General features: G+C 58.9%; 1 protein-coding gene across 5 annotated transcripts in view; it reads left to right on the top strand.

Moving 5' to 3' along the window:
• The window catches only part of Fbxo31 (F-box protein 31), a 29,945-nt gene extending 13,208 nt beyond the window's left edge, over positions 1–16,737 (top strand). For 2 of the 5 annotated variants that reach the window (XM_026401829.2, XM_026401831.2), the window contains exons 3-10: positions 1,667–1,753; positions 5,840–5,916; positions 6,235–6,402; positions 6,748–6,822; positions 10,717–10,826; positions 11,631–11,784; positions 12,644–12,999; positions 14,931–16,737. In XM_026401829.2, the coding sequence (XP_026257614.1) occupies positions 1,667–1,753; positions 5,840–5,916; positions 6,235–6,402; positions 6,748–6,822; positions 10,717–10,826; positions 11,631–11,784; positions 12,644–12,999; positions 14,931–15,153 (1,250 nt within the window). In that variant the 3' untranslated portion in view covers positions 15,154–16,737. The remainder of the gene's footprint in view (positions 1–1,666; positions 1,754–5,839; positions 5,917–6,234; positions 6,403–6,747; positions 6,823–10,716; positions 10,827–11,630; positions 11,785–12,643; positions 13,000–14,930) is intronic. The other 3 variants (XM_026401832.2, XM_026401833.2, XM_026401830.2) reach the window with 2 other exon arrangements.
• The last annotated feature ends 349 nt before the right edge of the window (positions 16,738–17,086 follow it).

Raw genomic sequence — 17,086 nt, 5'->3', positions numbered from 1 at the left:
TTTTGAGGCAGGGCCTCACTAGGTTGCTGAGGCTGGCTCAGACCTGGCCCTCCTCCTGCCTCAGTCTCTGTCTCTGGGATTCCACGTGTGCACCATGGTGACCAGCCATACGTTGTGTAGGTTTTAACGGACTCATAATTGTGTGTATGTATCGGGTACAGTGTGACATTTCAGTACATGTATGTGATATGTATGGATCAGATCAGGACAGCTGGCTTGTCTGGCACCCTGTGAGGCTGACACTTAAGTCCTCTTCTGGAATTGTCGCCCGCCAGTTAGCCCTGCTGTTCTGCAGGGCAGGAGAAGCTACTCCTCCCGTCCGGTCACACTGTGCCCATTTTTGAGAACCCTGAGGTCTGAGCAGTGTGGGCCGCACAGGAAGCAATTCTAGTGCTTCCCGAGCTGTTCCCCAAGGTTCGGGGCCTCTGCCCCATGGGGGGTGAACATGTCACCTTCCACAGGTGCCCAGACAGGTGAGCCCCTGACCCCACTGTTGTGCTCTAGTCCTCTGCCTTCCAGGGTCACTGCAGCACTGGCTGAGCGCTCAGTGCCCTTGCCCCCCCCCCACCCGTGACCTCCCTGATGGTGCCAGCGTGTCCCCTTCTTACTGTGGGTGGGTGGCTGGCCCCAGTGTCTCACAGGACAGGCTTCCACCTTCCGACTCCTCTGCAGGTTTGCTAGGCCATGAGGTTTCTCTTGAAGAACAATAAGTTCCGGCAGCCACATCCCAGCAGGGACACAGGTGTTGGCACCTGTCCAGGCTCTAGGTGTCCTGTTGCACTCAGGGAGGGCACACAAGAGAGGTCACTGGGAGTGGCGTGACTGGGTGGGTCCAGTGAGGGCGTGGAATTTCTTTTTCTTGCTGAGTTGTTTTTTTTTTGAGCTGAGAATTGAATCCAGGAGTCCTCTACCACTGACTGAGCTGTACCCCCGGGACCACCACTCCACCTTTTTTTTAAATTTTTTTTAAGAGTTTTAAGACAGGGTCTCCCTAAGCTGCTGAGGCTGGTCTTGAACTTGATCCTCCTGCCTGATTCCGAGCTGTTGGGGCAACAGGCTTCTTGAAGGTGTTTGCCAAATGCAGAGAGTAGTTCTTCCTGCCTGTTGTCTAGTACACCAAGGTGTCTGTGCTGCATTGGCCAAAGCAAATTTTGGATTTCATATTCCTATGCAGGAAATGTGTTTTGCAAATTTTCCTTGGAAGCTTTATCTGGGAGATAACTGTTAGGCTCTGGGAGCAAAGGATTGAAGGAAAATCAGGCTTAGTTCCTGAACAGGTAGCGAGTTGGCAGCCTGGACTCGCTGTGCCAGATCTGAGTCTGGGGGCTGGGAAGTGTCCTCAGTCAAGAGACACACACACAAGGGACGAAGGGAGGCCAGACCTGCCCTGGGCAGATACCTCAGCTGGGTGTACAAGGATCCTAGATAGCCTCTCCCAACTCAGGGCCCCACTGAGCTGTGGCCTGGGACCCTTCATGCACTTCTGGCCGGGGGGCAGTGAGCAGCCTGGTGAGGTCTTCTGCTCCCATGAAAAGGGACATCAATGAATGTCCTCCAGCTAGCGCTATCCGGCCTGCTGGGTGGCTGTGTGTCCACGAGGGTCACTGTGGTGAGGAAGAGGGAGAAGCGAGACCATGCTGAGCCCTTCCCTGCCGTGTCTGTTCAGGTATAAACCCTCGGGTGAAGTCGGGACGCTTCATGAGAATCCTCCCCGATTACGAGCACATGGGATACAGAGACGTGTACACCTGCCGTACGTACCTCCTGCTGGCTTGGCTTTGCAGGGAGAGCGCAGCTGCACGGAGGTCCTCCAGCTCGCAGCCTGACGGCACAGACCCTAATGAGATGGCCACCCAGCGCCCAGGGTGGGATTTGGGGCAGTATCATTTAGGACACTCTGGAGATGCACGTTTTAGTGCCTGTCCTTTATTGATGAGCTACTGCAAAAGTTCACACAGAGGCAGACCAGAGGGTAGTGTAAAAGCCTTAACACTTTTCCCTTCCAAAATGAAGTGTGAGTTGACTTCTAAGCTTTATCATTCAGTATGTTTGAATAGCAAATGTGAATTTTAAAAAAAAGGGTGCACTTTTACTAGACAAACACAGGGCAAAGCTCTCCTGCAGAGCTCTGGAAATTTTTTTAAGATGTAGTTACAGGAATTTTGTGCCCCTTTCACTTTTTTTTTTTTTAGCTCAGAGTGGTTGAGTGGAGATGGAGAGTGAATTTCAGTCATCAAGAAAGAGATTAAAAATATCACTTGCACTAAAAGCCATTTGAAAGTTTCTAGAAGCGCTCAGAGGTACTCGAGCTGTTGGAGGCTCGGGTCTCAGCTCTGGCTGTCTGGAGTAGACATGGCTGACAGCACCCACTGGGAGCAGAAGGAATAGTGTGTCTAAAGAGTTGTTCTGAACACCCCCTCGAGCTCTGGACAGGCCTGCAGTGCATGGCCGGGATCCCTGGGGCTGTCCTAGGCCCAGCCTGCCTCCAGGCCCTGGTGCAACAGACGGCACAGAGGGGCCTGGGGACGTGGGAGACGTGTGTGTGAGGAGCAGCAGGCAGTGTGGGGATGCTGACCTCCCTCACCTGTGGGAGGTGGTCAGAGACTGAGCAGCGCTCTGCCCAGGTGCATGCTGCAGATTCCTTCCAGCCCTGGGGAGCAGAGGTCCCCTGCTGCTGGCGGCTGGCCTGGTGTGAGTGTTGAGCTGTCGAGGACGGGCACCAGGAGTCCTCTGCTCCTCTCTGGTTGGCTCTCTGGGACAGGAGTCTGTCTGGAGCCCAAGTGGTGCTAGAGTGGAGCTCCAGCCCACCCCCCAGGGAGCCTGGGCAGCCGGGACTCAGGAGGTGCCTGACGTGTCTGGGCTGGGCTCTCGTCCTTCAGCTGGGTGTTCCGAAGCCTTCCACCGGGGATTAAGAAGAGCTTGAGTGCAGAACCCTGCTTCTGGGAGGTCACTCTGGGCACCTGTGCTGCCTGTAGCTGAGAGCTTGACCACTGGCTGGTGGGATTGGAGAACCACCGTGCCCCCGAGCTTCGAGTGCGGTTATAGAACCACATTGTAGAAACTTGGAAATCCAGAAAAAAGCAAGGGGAATCCCTTGTTGTGAGCATTGGTGGCATTTCTCTGGACATATTTAAATAGCAAGTGGCCTCCTAGCACTCCATTGGGTTCCTGGGCTGACAGAGACACAGGCAGCCGCAGTCCCGGAACCCCCTTGTACCGCCTGTCGATACAGGCTTTTGTTTTTGGTTATCATCAGAGATTGAACCCAGGGTGCCGAACCACTGAGCCACATCCCCATTCCTTTTTATTTTTTGAGATAGGGTCTTGCTGAGTTGCAGAGGTTGACTTTGAACTTGTGCTCCTCCTGCCCCAGCCTCCCTGGGATCATAAGCCCGGGCCACTTTGTCTGGTTTCAGCAAAGTGTTTTTGACTGCAGGGTCTCAGTGGCAGTATGCAGGCACAGGACTTCGGGCTTAGCACTGTGACCATGTGGGAAGGAGCTGGGGGGACACTCCAGACCCCGGGGCACTTTCCAGTGGTATCTGGTGGGAGGCCCTTGCAGAGCTCTGGCCCACCACGTGGACCCCCAGCACTGGCTGGGGGGTGAGCAAGGAAGGAGGAACATACTTCTCAGGGGGAAGGGCGCTGGGGACAGGGTGCGCCCCTTGGCTGTTGGGATTTTCCTCCCGTCTTTGTCCTGTTCGAGCAGAAGCAGTGGGTGGGAGACCCCATTAGCTGTATTTGTGCTTTCCTTTGGGACGGGAGAGAAGCTCTAGGCATCCATCCCAGGCACCTCAAGTCTGCAAAGAGACCTGAGGACATAATTGCGGGTCTCCTGCTGCACCCGGGTGGGGACTTCTGTGGGCACCTTCTCCCAGCAGCCCATCCTTCTGTCCCTCATGCCCAGATGCGGTTTCATGCTGGTCAGCCCTTCCTGTTGGGCTGGTGGGAGGGGCCAGAGCACGGGTGCCGGGGTTTCCTGTTGGCCCTTGGCCTTTCAGAGTGCTGCTCCAGGTGAAGGTGGGGACAGTGTTCTGAACACAGCCCCTCAGGGCTGCCCCAGGGGACATGGGCCCCGGGATGAGGTGGTTTTGTGTGGAAGAGGCTGTGGCAGAACCTCTGTGGCTGCCACTGGGAAGGCCAGCCCTGGGGTCTGCAGGAGGAGCTGTCACCTAAGCTGTGGGAGGGAGCCAGCTTGCCTGGAGGCCCTGGGGGTGGTGGGCACGAGTGGTGTGAGGGCAGCCTTTTCTGAAGTTCACCTCCTCCACCTTTTGACCCCAGGTGACGCAGTGTGTGATTCTTTCCTAAGCTTGGCGCCCTCGTCCCGTTAACCCTTGGGGTGTTCCTCAGGTGGATGAGCGTGGGCTACTCTAGGGGGTCCTGGGCTGGTGGGCAAGCCCCAGCACTGTCTTCTGGCCCTAGACCTGGAGGGACAGGTGTCCAGGCGGAGAGGTGAAGAAAGGGCAGGTCTGTCCGGTCACTGTGGCCATCGAGGAGAGCTTGATCGCAGTTCAGGTTCCTTTGAAAGGCCGTTTCTAGCCTCTTTCTCTTGGGACCGGTGGTTTTCCAGGGGTCACGGAGGGGGTTGTTCAAGCTGAAGCAGCTGCCCTCGTGCCAGCAGAGCTCAGGAGTCCAGCGAGGATGTGCAGCTGACCAGCCGTCTGGGATGCTGTGCTCTGTGATGCTGCTTCTCAGCAGAACAGGCCACCTCCTGCTGCCTGTTGGAGGTGCCAGGGTGTGTGGCAGGTCCCTTAATCAGAGGCCCAGGGGCTTTGAGGGGGAAGCGGCTGAGTTCTTAGAACTAGATACTGATGGCAGTGAGTGGGGGTGAGGGGAGGAGAGACAGACAGGGTCTTGCTGGGTGGTGCTTTTGTTTTTTTCCTAGTATTTTATGAAATTTTGGAAGCATGCAGAACAGTTGACAGGACTGCACAGCAAATACCCGTCTCCATCTGGTTCTGCAGCAGGCTCTCTGTCCCGCTTCCCTGTCACTGGCCACCCCCATCTTGTCTGTCCCGCCCTGTCATCCCTCTGTTGACTCTGTGTGTGGAAATGGGGACAAACCCAGGGCACTCTGCCACTGAGCCACATACCCAGCTCTTTTGATTTTTATTTTCAGACAGGGTCTGGCTAAGTTGCTGAGGGCCTTGTTAAGTTGCTGAGGCTGGTCTTGAACTTCGATCCTCCTGCCTCGGCCTCCTGAGTGCTGGGATCACAGGTGTGGCCTCGACGTCTGGTTTGACCGAGGTCTGGGTGGGTTTCGCCGTAGGCTGCAGACCTCAGTGTGCACTGAGCCTGCTCCTGGGCGTTCATCTCATGGAGGTCGGTGTGTGCTCATGGCTCTTTGTCCTGCTTGTCCTGCCTGTTCATACCTAACCCCTCCAGGAGTGACCGGCCACCAGGGTGCTGGCTTCACTGTGTGCGCTGAGCAGACTTGGGCTTGTTCTGAAGGGGAGTCCCCCGCAGGGAGTCCCGCGTAGGCACTCAGGTCTTGTCCTCCGGTTCAGCAGTGTCCTGATGGCCTCGGGCTGGCCCTGGTCCTTCTCCCTCCAGTTGTCTGGCCCCACCCGAGGCCACCTGGGTCCCCGCACTCCGGGCCATGGTGGTGCCTCCTCGCTGTTGTCCTGCTCTCCTGGCCAGTCTGGTTGACTTCCCTTCCTGCGCTCGGGGAGGGGATCAGTGCTCGGAAACCACCCATGGCCCCGCTCTAGAGCTGCACCTGCAGGCCTGGCCCCAGAGCCCAGGCCTTCCCTCGGGGTCTGTGCCCGGCCGGGGCCCTGGCTGCTCACCCTCCCGAAGTTGCCGGGCCTGAGTGTGCCCTCGCCTCTTCTCCCTCCAGTGCTCCACCGGTACCGGCACATTTTGGGATTGTGGCAGCCAGACATCGGGCCATACGGAGGACTGCTGAACGTGGTGGTGAGTCTGTAGGCCTGTGGGGCACCTGCCCACGTGGCGCTCTCTCTTCTGTGAGGCGGTGGCATCTGCCAGCCCTGGCTGGGTCTGGCCTGAAAAGAAGAAACAGATTTCAGCAGCTCTTTAGCCTCTCACTGCGCCCTTGGGCTCTCTGATGCCCTGACTGGGTAGCTGTGAGGTCCTCAGGCCCTGGACCTGCCAGGCCAGGCTTCCTGCTCACCCGCCGCGATGCTGGTTTTGCCTGTGCCGTTGGCTCCCGATCAGGGGCGGCAGATTAGAGGAGGGCGGGGTGCGCAGGGCGACCACACTCTCCTTGTGCAGGTGGATGGCCTGTTCATCATTGGCTGGATGTACCTGCCCCCACACGACCCTCATGTGGATGACCCCATGCGATTCAAGCCTCTGTTCAGAGTCCACCTGATGGAGAGGAAGTCCGCCACGGTGGAGTGCATGTATGGCCACAAAGGACCCCACAACGGCCACATTCAGGTAGGTGGGAACCCCCGTCTCCTGTGGGCATGTGTGGCGTGGGGACAGGTTTCTTTTGGCCATTACCATCCCCAGGGCTATCCTGTGTGGTAGGTCTCCCCAAGTGTGCCACGCACCACAGCTGTGGACCCGCTCCTGTACGGACGGAGGAGGAGGAGGGGGGGGGGAGGAAGGGCTCCCCTGTGCTTGCTGGGGCCCTGCTGGGAGTCCCGTGGTGGGGAGCCTTGTCCTCGTTGCCCCACAGTTCCCGTGCTGGGGCTCCAGTAGGTGGGCATGGCGCTGGTGGCGAGGGAGTCATGACCGGCCCACTGTTCCTTGTGTGTGCTCCCCGCTGTGACACTGAAGATTGTGAAGAAGGACGAGTTCTCCACCAAGTGCAACCAGACGGACCACCACAGGATGTCCGGTGGGAGGCAGGAGGTGAGCCGCGCGAGGGGAGGGTGTGTGAAGACCATGTGCCTGGCGCTGGTTTTTGAGGATCGTGCCTGGCCTTGCCCCAATGGGCAGAGCAGATGTGGGCGGCTGCAGGTTTGAGGCGGGTGACGGGCTCAAGGCCATATCTGATCTTCCTTCAGAGCAGCCGCTGGCAAGTGCGTGGGGGGCCCTTGAGCCTCCCATGGTGAGTGCCCACGCCCTCATATCTTTTGCGGAGGCTGAGCCCCTTTTGCTCAGGGGCTGCTGTGGGTGTGCAGTGCCCAGGCCCCTGGTCTCCCTTGCGGTCGTGGTTTGGGTTGTGGCGGTGCAGGAAGCGTGCATGGTTTCCTGCGTTGCCTTGGGGTTTCAGTTGGAGACTCGGAGACACACTGCTGTGGAGACGTTTTTATAGGACTTGAGCTTGTCTCACGTGGCAGCTCACTGCAGCTTGTGTTCTTTGTTGGGTGAGCATTTCTTAGCATTTCCGAATGCCTGGCCGTTCCCCACTGGCCGGGGAACCACGGGGAGTTGGGGTAAGTGGCGCCTGCGCCTCTGCCGTGGTGGTGGTAGTGGTGGGTGTGGTCCTTCTCTTCCTGGGTGGACGGCAGGTGAAGATGGAACATGGCAGAGGTGCCTGCTTCATTTACAGAGCTGTCATTTTAGATTTGACTTTGTGTGATTTGTCACGCAGGTGAAAAGTGACATTTTCCAAGAGACTTCTCAGGGGTTGGGACCTTACGCCAGAAGGCCATGCACTGCGTCTCTGGGAACCTTCCTGTGAGCTGCTCTGCAGGCTCTGCCTGGCAGTGGACCAGTGTCCGTTCAGCTTGGGGACAGGGTAGCTCCGGAGAGCTGGGCTGGGCCTGCATGCCCTGCTGGTGCTGCTGGGCTGGTCGAGGCTGCTGCTGCATCCCTTGTCACGAGGGAGTGGAGAGCAGGCCCCGAGTTCAGGTGTCTGTGAGAAGGGCGGCCGGCATCCCCCCAGGTGCATGGCTTGTCTGCATGTCGCCCCACCTCTCTGCCCCCTCCCACAGGCTGAGGCCTCTGGGGACAAGGGGAGGAAGGAGGGGCGCACTTCCTCTGTCTCCCACCAGGGCAGCCCTGGGGGGACTGGACGTCACTGCAGGCTCCTGCGTTCGCCTGAGCGTGGAGCTAGTTTACAGTGAGCCTCCTTCAGCTGTGTGCTCGTCAGCTCTGGTTGGTGTTCCCGCAACGGCCTCTCCACTGCTAACCGGGCCGTCATCTGGTCCTCTGGGTGGGACTTGGCTCCAGCACCCTGGGTGCAGTGTGTGGCATCTTTGTTTCTCCCACTGGATTACTTCATTTTACCTGTTACTCATCTGTTCAGTTGTTAGTCTTTCCCTGTAAGTTGAGCTGCCATTTTAACAGAAAGTTTAATTTTTTTTTCTTTTTTTGGTTCTGAGGATTGAACCCAGGGGAACTTAACCACTAAGCCTCACACCCAGCCCTTTTTATGTTTCACTTTGAGATTTTGAGACAGAGTCTTGATAAGTTGCTTAGGGCTTCACTAACCTGCTGACACTGGATTTGAACCTGAGATCCTCCTGTCTCAGCCGCCTGAGCTGCTGGGTTACAGATGGGCCATCAAGCCCAGCCCAGAAGGTTTAATTTTGATGAAGTCTAATTTGCAAAGGTTTTCTTTTGGGGCTGCTTTCTGTGTTCTAAAAACCTTTGGACCAGATAGTTTGTTTAAAAAAAAAAACAAAGGCTTGAGCTGGGTGTGGTGGCCATGCCTGTGATCCCAGCTACCTGGGAGGCTGAAGAGGGGATTGCAGCTTGAGGCCAGCCTCAGCAACTGAGTGAGACCCTGTCTGAAAGAACCAAGAGGGCAGGATGTAGCTCAGTGATAGAGCCCCCTGTATTAAAAACAGCCACGGTAGCCCTTGTCAGGTCTTGCTGCAGTCAGGTGTGGTCCACCCTGAGTCAGCTCCTTGGGTGTGGTCCCAGGCAGGAATCAGCACGGGGGTGGTCTGGTTGGCCGAGCACCACTGGCCGCAGACTTTCCTTCTCCCAGGAGGGCTTGGGCTCCTCCCGTGAGAAGTGAGGCCCGGCCTGGCTGTGCTGGCGGTGTGGTTCCATGGTACTGTGAGCCAAGGCTGGGGCTCTGCGGTGACCAGTGTCTCAGCCTCCTGCCCTCGCCTTGCTCAGGAGGCTGTGTGTGGGTTCTGGGGGTTTCTGCTTGGTGCCTGATGGGCCGCCATCTGAGGGGCGTTGGACCTGGAGGTCAGCGGGAAGAGCCACAGTCCTTGTAGGACTAGTCTCTGCCATGGATGGGTGTTTCTGTCCCTCCCCCATGTGCAGGGGTGTGTGTGAGTCCCCAGGCCATGCCGAAGTCTGGCTGGGCACAAAGCAGGAACAAACTTTATTTCTGAACTCCACCAGCACACTCCACACACGCTCCCTGGGAACTCTCCCCAACGCCACCCAGGCGGTTCCTCCAGGAACCCACCACACACCCACACCGGAACTCCCCCACCGGAACTTCACCAACCAACGCGAACTCTTCAGGAATCCCCGCGAGAGCTCAACTGGAACTCAAGGGGAACTCCGCGAGAACTCAAAAGTCATCATCTTCATGGCTCGCTGGCGTCACCTCTCAACCAATGCTATTGGCAAAATGCCAGGGGCCATTCCGACTCGGCTGTGGCTCTCAGCAAGGCCACACGCAGGGTGTTTCTGGCCCACGTCCCCAACCCCGGCCGTGGATGGGTGTGTGACCCCGCATCTCTGCTTCTTTCCGTTCGGTTCTGTGGCGTCAGGATGGAGGTCCTACGCCTGTTCTGTGATGTGGATCTACAGTCTGTGTGTTTAGAATGTTGTGAATAGAACCGGGGGAGGGCACCAGATATTGACCTCAGGGGCACTTAACCACTGAGCCACATCCCAGCCCTATTTTTTATTTTATTTAGAGACAGGGTTAGTGCCTTGCCTTTATAGAGGCTGGCTTTGAACTTTCGATCCTCCTGTCTCAGCCTCCCAAGCTGTGGGATTACAGGCGAGCTCTACCATGCCCGACTGTAAATAGAATTTTTAAAAATGTAACTTCCTGCCCTCTGCTGCTAGTAGGTAAGATGGGCTAATTGCTGGCCGACTTAGTAGCCCTGGCTTCCTGCTGGACAGTAACACAGTAAAGCCATCTATGAACTGTAGCTTGTTTTCTCTTTTTTTGGGTTGATTTTTGGGGTGTGACCCTAGGACCTGAAGCCAAGGGTGCTCTACCACTGAGCACTCTCCCTGGTCTTGTTTCTTTTCCTTTTTCACATTGGAGACAGGGTCTCGCTAAGTGTCCCAGGCTGGCCTTGGAGCTGCCACCCTCTCCTTCCTCAGCTTCCTGAGAGCGGGTAGCAGCCACCTGCCACCACACCTGTCTCCTTTCCTTTTTCTTCTTTTTTTTTTTCCCTGTGAACTGTTTTTGCCTCCATTTGGGGCTAATTCTAGGTAGTTGTTGGAAACACCAAGTCAGGAACTTGGAGATTTGGATCAATTGGGCTAATTGTGTAGAATCAGAGTGAAGGACTTGGTGTCCTGAGTGGCAGAGGCTGCAGGGCCAGAGCTCCGCCAGGGGACTCGGGCCGCAGTGGTGGACTTACAGACATGCGCTCTGCCTGGTCCGGGGCACCTGCAGGCGTGGACAGAACATGTCCCGGCCCCTGCGCTGTGCTATCCTGTGTCACTCGGTAATGGCCAGGCTGACTTGTGTGGTGGGGGCTAGGGCCCAGTGTCCTGCTGTACCGCTGTCCCAGGAGCCCGAGGACCAGGCTCCCTGGGTACTGCTGGGCTTGCTGGCGAGTCCCAGGCCCACAGCTGCCCCTGCTCTTCCCGGTCACTGCCCTCAGCCACAGCTGCCCACACGGGGTCATGCCTGTGTTCTCTTGGAAGGAGTTCCGGACGTGGCTGAGGGAGGAGTGGGGCCGCACACTGGAGGACATCTTCCACGAGCACATGCAGGAGCTGATCCTGATGAAGTTCATCTACACCAGCCAGTACGAGTGCGTGAGGCCTCCTGGTGGGGGGCTGGGGGATGGGGGTACAGTTGGGTCCCGGTTCCTGAGTCTCAAACAAAGAATTGAGCAACACCTGCAGAAGAAAGGGCAGTGCGTTTATCTAGTGGAAGTGACAGCAGCACTCCGCGGGCCTCCAGAATGGCTCCCGGCGGAGACCTCAGAGTCTTGCCCTTAAGTGCTGCGCCTGCCTGGATCCTCTGCCCTTGGACCTCCTCGGACACCTTGCCCTGTTTTTCCCCCTTGGTTACTTGATTTTCTCCTGATTGGAATATGGAACCCGTGACTGAGAGTTGCCATGGCAATCAGCCCTCCGTGGGGCAAGTGGCTGTGGTAGACAGGGACATGACGACTCAGCTCCCTGTCTTATGCCCTCATATCTTGCCTGTGCCACCTTGAGGTCCCTGAGGTCCTGGCCAACCCCCACCTTGGGGTCTAGGGTCTTGATTCGCCACTGTCAGCACCCCCCGCTGCCGCAAGCACCCCCCGCCGCCCCAGGCACTCCAGTGGCCAGCAGGCTTCGAGGCTGGGCTCTTGTCCTTTCATTTGCCTGTGGTCACAGTGCCTGGGTGCTGTCCCCTGCCCAGTGACGTGGGCTCCTTTCCTCGGGTGGCAGAGCAGGAGTGGCATTTCCCTTCCTCTGCAGAAGCTGTGCAGTGCTGCTGGGGAGGAGTGCTGGTGCCCTGGGGAGCTGACCTGCCGGGGGGCGACTGGTCAGCCAGGCGGTGTCCCCCAGGCCTGGACGCCTGCCAGGAGCTAGCTGACCCCCACGCCCGTCCTGCTCCCCTGCAGCAACTGTCTGACCTACCGCCGGATCTACCTGCCACCAAGCCGCCCCGACGACCTCATCAAGCCCGGCCTCTTCAAGGGCACCTATGGCAGCCACGGCCTGGAGATCGTCATGCTCAGCTTCCACGGCCGCTGTGCCAGGGGCACCAAGATCACGGTGAGCACTGCCACGCTGCTGCAGCCCGGGCCTCCTGGGAACACGGAAGTGCTGATTCCCAGGTCCCCTCACGGGCCCGCTGACCCAGAACCTGCCTTTTCATGAGGTCCCTGGGGTGTGTGGGTGTCCCAAGATGGCCTTGCCTCCACTGGCGCGTAGACCCTGGGCAGGCTGAGGACTTGCTGGTGTCTGATTTAACTGGGTAGGGGGCTCCCCAGCTGCCTAGGAGCAGGTGTGCAGCCTGTGGGACCTGTGGTGGGGACCCTCTGCAGGAACACAGCGCCTGTAGCTTGCCTGGCCTACGGTCAAGAGGTGGAGTCGCTCACGCCCTGAGTGGGCTGCCAGCAGGCTGCATGTTGTCAGGGCCACGTGCATGCTGTCCCCACCTGTCACTTGACACTTGTTGGTTGGTTTCTGGCAGATGGCCCTGACATAGAAGAAACACAGCCTCTTTACTGAACCCCAGGAAGGAGGTGCAGTGGCCTTCTGCTCCCAGGAAGCTCCTTCTAGAGCAGGGCCTGAAACGAGGCAGGCGTCTGCGGGGGCAGTGACCCTTCCCTGCGGTCTTTGTTTGGAGCCACAGGACCGCAGGGTCTCGGGTCAGACTCAGGACCTGTGCTTAGGCCTGCCACCAGCAGCCAGGCCCCAGGAAGGCCTAGGGCTTCTCTGCGAAGGGGACATGTCCTCATGTCCCTCCTGCTCCCTATCTCCTCCCTGGTGAAGCCCCACTGTTGTGGTTGCTGCTAAGTAAGGGGTAGTGCTGGTGCCTGCTCCTGTGGCCGCAGCCGACTCGGCCTGGAGGTGCGTGGTGTTTCCCTGGGCCACTGAGCCCTGCTGACTGATGCCCACTTGCCTGCAGGGCGACCCCAACATTCCTGCAGGGCAGCAGACGGTGGAGATCGACCTGAGGCACCGCATTCAGCTGCCCGATGTCGAGAACCTCCGCAACTTCAACGAGCTCTCGCGCCTCGTGCTGGAGGTGCGTGAACAGGTGCGGCAGGAGCAGCAGCAGCAGCAGCAGGACGGCGAGGGCCCTGCCCCACCCCAGGAGCCGCTGTCAGCACGGGGGCCACCTGGGGCACCTGCCGAAGAGGGTGGGGACCCCAGAGGTGGAGCAGCTGCGGCCGAGCAGCCAGCCCAGTCCGGGCAGCCGTTCGTGTTGCCCGTGGGTGTGAGCTCGAGGAATGAGGACTACCCGCGGACCTGCAGGATGTGGTAAGGCCTGGGCTGGGAGGCTGTCTGGGCCTCCGCAGGCGGGTGGCAGGGGCGCCTCCAGCTTGGCTAGCAGGAAGCTTCTGTGTGCTGTCCTCCTGGGAGGACCCGGGCCTCATCCGAGCTTCCTGGACATGAGAGGAGCAGAGGGGCCCCACCAGCGCCTCTGCAGTGATGTGGGGACTCCAGAGAGCCAGGTGAAAGGCAGATGGTGGCAGCTGGCCTCCTTCCCTCCCCCAAGGAACCTGTCCCGTGGCTTGCTGTGTGCTCACCTTGGGCACCTCCTGCCACTGCCTAGTGAGCACAGTCAGACGTGCCCCACGGTCGCCCCGCAGTCTCCCCTCCTCCATGCCCACTGTCATGTTTCTGCCAGATGTGGGCGGCCACCAGAGTGAACGGACGCCAGCCTGCATCTCCAGTGTGGGATGGTGGCTGGCTTGGGAAGGGCCCACATGAGGGCCTTGCCTGGAGGGCCTTCCAGGGGGGTGGACAAGGTCCCTGCCCGAGTCCCCTCTCCCTTTTCATGGGAGGCCCAGGTCTTGCACCACGGTGGGCGTGCTCTAAGCACCCACAGCCAGCTGTGCCAGGCGACTGCTGTGGGCCCACTGCAGAGCTGGAGTGTTCTCTGGTCGCAGAAGGAGAAGCTTCCGCGTCCTGGGGGCACGGTCCCCTCACCTCGGCCTCTCACGTGGCACTTTATTTTGCCTCTGTTGGCTGAGTCCACGCCAGTGATGGTGCTGGGCATCTTCCAGTGCCAAGCACCCAGAGGGTTTGGCACCTGGATACACGTGGTGCAGGACTTGGGCTTCACTTGGTGCCGGTGTGCCTGCGGCTGAATCTAGTCCTGTGGTGGGAGGCAGAGTGTTCCAGGGTGGCCTCTGTGCCCCACAAGAGGGAAGGCTTTGCTATAAAATGTCATGGCTCACCAGTCCTCATGGCCAGCCTGGAGCCCTGCCTGGCTGGCCAGGAACCTCTGTTAGCCCATCCCTGGCTGACGTTCAGGGTGGTCCTCCAGTCTGTGTGAACCTTGGGCTGCCTGGGCACCAAGGGGCATGGCCTTGTGCCTTCCTGCTGTCTTGTGTCTGAGGTATAGCCACAGCACCTGCTTTCTGAGCACAGTGCCTTGGCCTGGGAGATGTGGGGGCACTTCTCTCTCCTGAAAAAGCCTCTGGACACAGGCTCTGTGTCTCCTCCCCCGGCCCATGGAGCCTCATCAGTATGGCCAGGGTGAGGTGGAGGCCCTGGCACCATCCATGCCCTGGGAGATTGCAGGCCAGCCCCTCACCTGTCCAGCATTAGTACTTGAAGGAAGGACAGAGGTATAACGTATTTTATTTCTTTATTTTTGTGGTGCCAGGGATCAAACGCAAGCATCCCACCACCACCCAGCTTCACCGCGGCCCTGTTTTCCTTTTTTTTTTTTTTTTAATATTTTTTAGTTGTAGGTGGACACAGTATCTTTATTTTATTTTCATGTGGTGCTGAGGATCAAGCCCAGTGCCTCATGCGTCTCTGAGCCAGGCCCTCAGAGCTGTGTTTCAGACCCTCAGGTCTGGTGGTCAGTCCCAGGCGGCACCTCTTGTTTCTGAGTTGATGGTGTGACGGCCTCATCACCCCAGGGTGGAGGACCCTGCTTTTCTGGCTGGCTTCATGTGGATGCGTCCTTTGCATCAGAATTCTCAGGGGGCCCTGCCCAGCGCCGTGTCTCGGCAGGGGTGTGGGTGGATGCGGCAGTCGGCGAGGGCCCAAGATAGGATCCTGGGCTTCTGCCCACGTGCTCCCCAGTTCCCAGAGCGCTTGGCCCCTGGTGCCCTCTTCCAGTGCTGCTGGCGGCCGTTCCTGGCATTGGGCCGCGTGCTGTGAGGGTGGGCGCTCAGGGTAGGTGTGCTGTGCTCTGGGAGCGGCCTCTCCCTGACCTGTCCCTGTCTCCGCAGTTTCTACGGCACGGGCCTCATTGCCGGCCACGGCTTCACCAGCCCCGAGCGCACCCCTGGCGTCTTCGTCCTGTTCGACGAGGACCGCTTCGGCTTTGTCTGGCTGGAGCTCAAGTCCTTCAGCCTGTACAGCCGGGTGCAGGCCACCTTCCGGAATGCAGATGCACCGTCCCCACAGGCCTTTGAGGAGATGCTCAAGAATATCCAGTCCCTTACCTCCTGACCACCACGCCTGCTGTGGGCCAGCCTGGCCCTGCTACCAGGAGCAGAAGCAGCATGCACTTTGAAATGCGGCCTTTTTATAGAATGCGCACCTTCTCGCCAGGGGCCCCGCCCCGCCCCGCCCCAGACACTGTACGCAGAGCGCGGAACGTGTTCCTGTAAGGTGGCGGCAGCCCAAGGAGATGCTGAGCATGTCTCCCCCCCTCTCCCCTCACTCTCTCACGTACACCAAAAAACCAAAAAAAAAACAGGAGCAGATGAACCAGATGAGATCTCCTCCACCAGGGGGAGCTGGCTGGAGGTCTTCCTCCTTAGGGAGGGTGGCCACAGTCACTTCCCCGGCACGTGCACACCCATCTTGTCTGAGCTGTTCTGCTCCACCCTCCCCTCCCCACTGGAGGAGGAGCAGATGTGGTCATGACTGGAGGGCCTGGGGGTGGGCAGGAGGAGGTGCAGCACTCTGTGGGGACGGTGAACGGGGACAGTAAGTGCAGAGAAGAGCTCGGGGAGTTGATGGAGCATCAGGGTCCTGTTTGGGACTCTGCGTTGAGTTTCCTTTCTCTGCTGACTTGCTGGGATTTTGGACAGAAAGGCTTTTCTCCCCGATCAGTTTTCCAGTCAGTGAAACGGGATCAGGGTGTGGAAAGTGGGATTGTCACTGTGCACGCAGGTCTCTGCACTGCCCCACTGCGCTCCACGTGAGAACCAAGGTCACCACTACCAGGACCGTGCCGCAGTCAGCTCCAGGCAGGCGCCTTCCTGTTCCCCACTGTGCAGAGCCACCTGACCCCTGGGGACCTTCCAGCCTGGAGACTCCTGCCTGAGATCTGGTGACGTGGTGTCTCCCGGAGGACAGCACGACATGCCAAGGCCTCAGGATCTGGTGTCCACCCCCTCCGCCTCAGGGTCACTGATGCCAGGGTACCTCTTCTCAGCTGCTTGTCCTCGTTGGCCCCTCTGAGCCCTTCTGCTGGGCACTCAGAACAAACTTGTCCTCCTGACGAGAGGGCTCAGGGTGGTGGCATTCAAGCACGGAGACCAACGCCTGCCTGGCCTTTCAACCATCCTGGTACCCAGCTCCGATGCTGGGCAGCTCTTCTGCTTCCAGCAGCCGGTGAACCAGCTCTGTGGCAAGGCCCCTCGGCAGCTGGGCTCCCCAAGAGGTCCTGTTCTTGGGAAGAGGCAGATGGAGGAGCTGGGCTCTCTCCCGGGCAGCAGCAGGGTCCACGTGCTGCCTGAGCCCTTCTCGAGACACCCCACCCCAGGACTTCTGGCGGCCTGCAGTGTTGCCCAGGCGAGGTCCCATTCCCAGTACCTTTTGCAGGGTTGAGCCGCGAGCCTCCGTGACTTCCTTTGTTAGTTGTGACTCTACCAAGCGAGGAAGTCTCCGGCAGGCTGTTAGGACACCAAGGCTGCTTGGGCCTGTGCTGGGTGCTCTGTGTCACCACTGGCAAATCAAGAGTGCATTTCTTACCAGGGGCCTGGGGCTTGCTTTGAGGGACCCTCCCTCGGAGGTTCCCCTCAGCCTTGTAAAGAGCACATTGGTGGAAGACGAGTGCGTGTAATTAAAAAACCCTCAAACCCAGTCACGTAGTCTGCTTCCAGTGTCTGGGCATGTGAGTGATTTGTCCTGACAGTTATCCTGGCTCCTGTGTGTGTGGAGTGTGGGCCGAAGGTCCACCCCACTGGTCTTGGCCTGGGCAGGGCCAGCAGCTGGAAGGTAAGGCCCGCAGGCAGCACAGCTGGTCTCTCCTGGCTGTGAGGGGGTGGAGTGTTCTGCACCCTGCGTCCGTACGCACTTCCACGGGAACGGGTTCCACGTGGGAGGTCCCTCCGCTCACTGGCTGCAGGAGAGGGTCCTGAAGGCCGAGCACTGTCAGAGCTTGATGAGCGGCTCCAGGAGGCACCCTGGAGGCGTGGGAGGGTGCACGGGC

This window comes from Urocitellus parryii, chromosome 15 (genome assembly GCF_045843805.1).
Source record: "Urocitellus parryii isolate mUroPar1 chromosome 15, mUroPar1.hap1, whole genome shotgun sequence".
Taxonomy (NCBI): Eukaryota; Metazoa; Chordata; class Mammalia; order Rodentia; family Sciuridae; genus Urocitellus; species Urocitellus parryii.
Note: the sequence above shows the minus strand (reverse complement) of the source record. Positions and strands in the feature narration are given on the sequence as shown.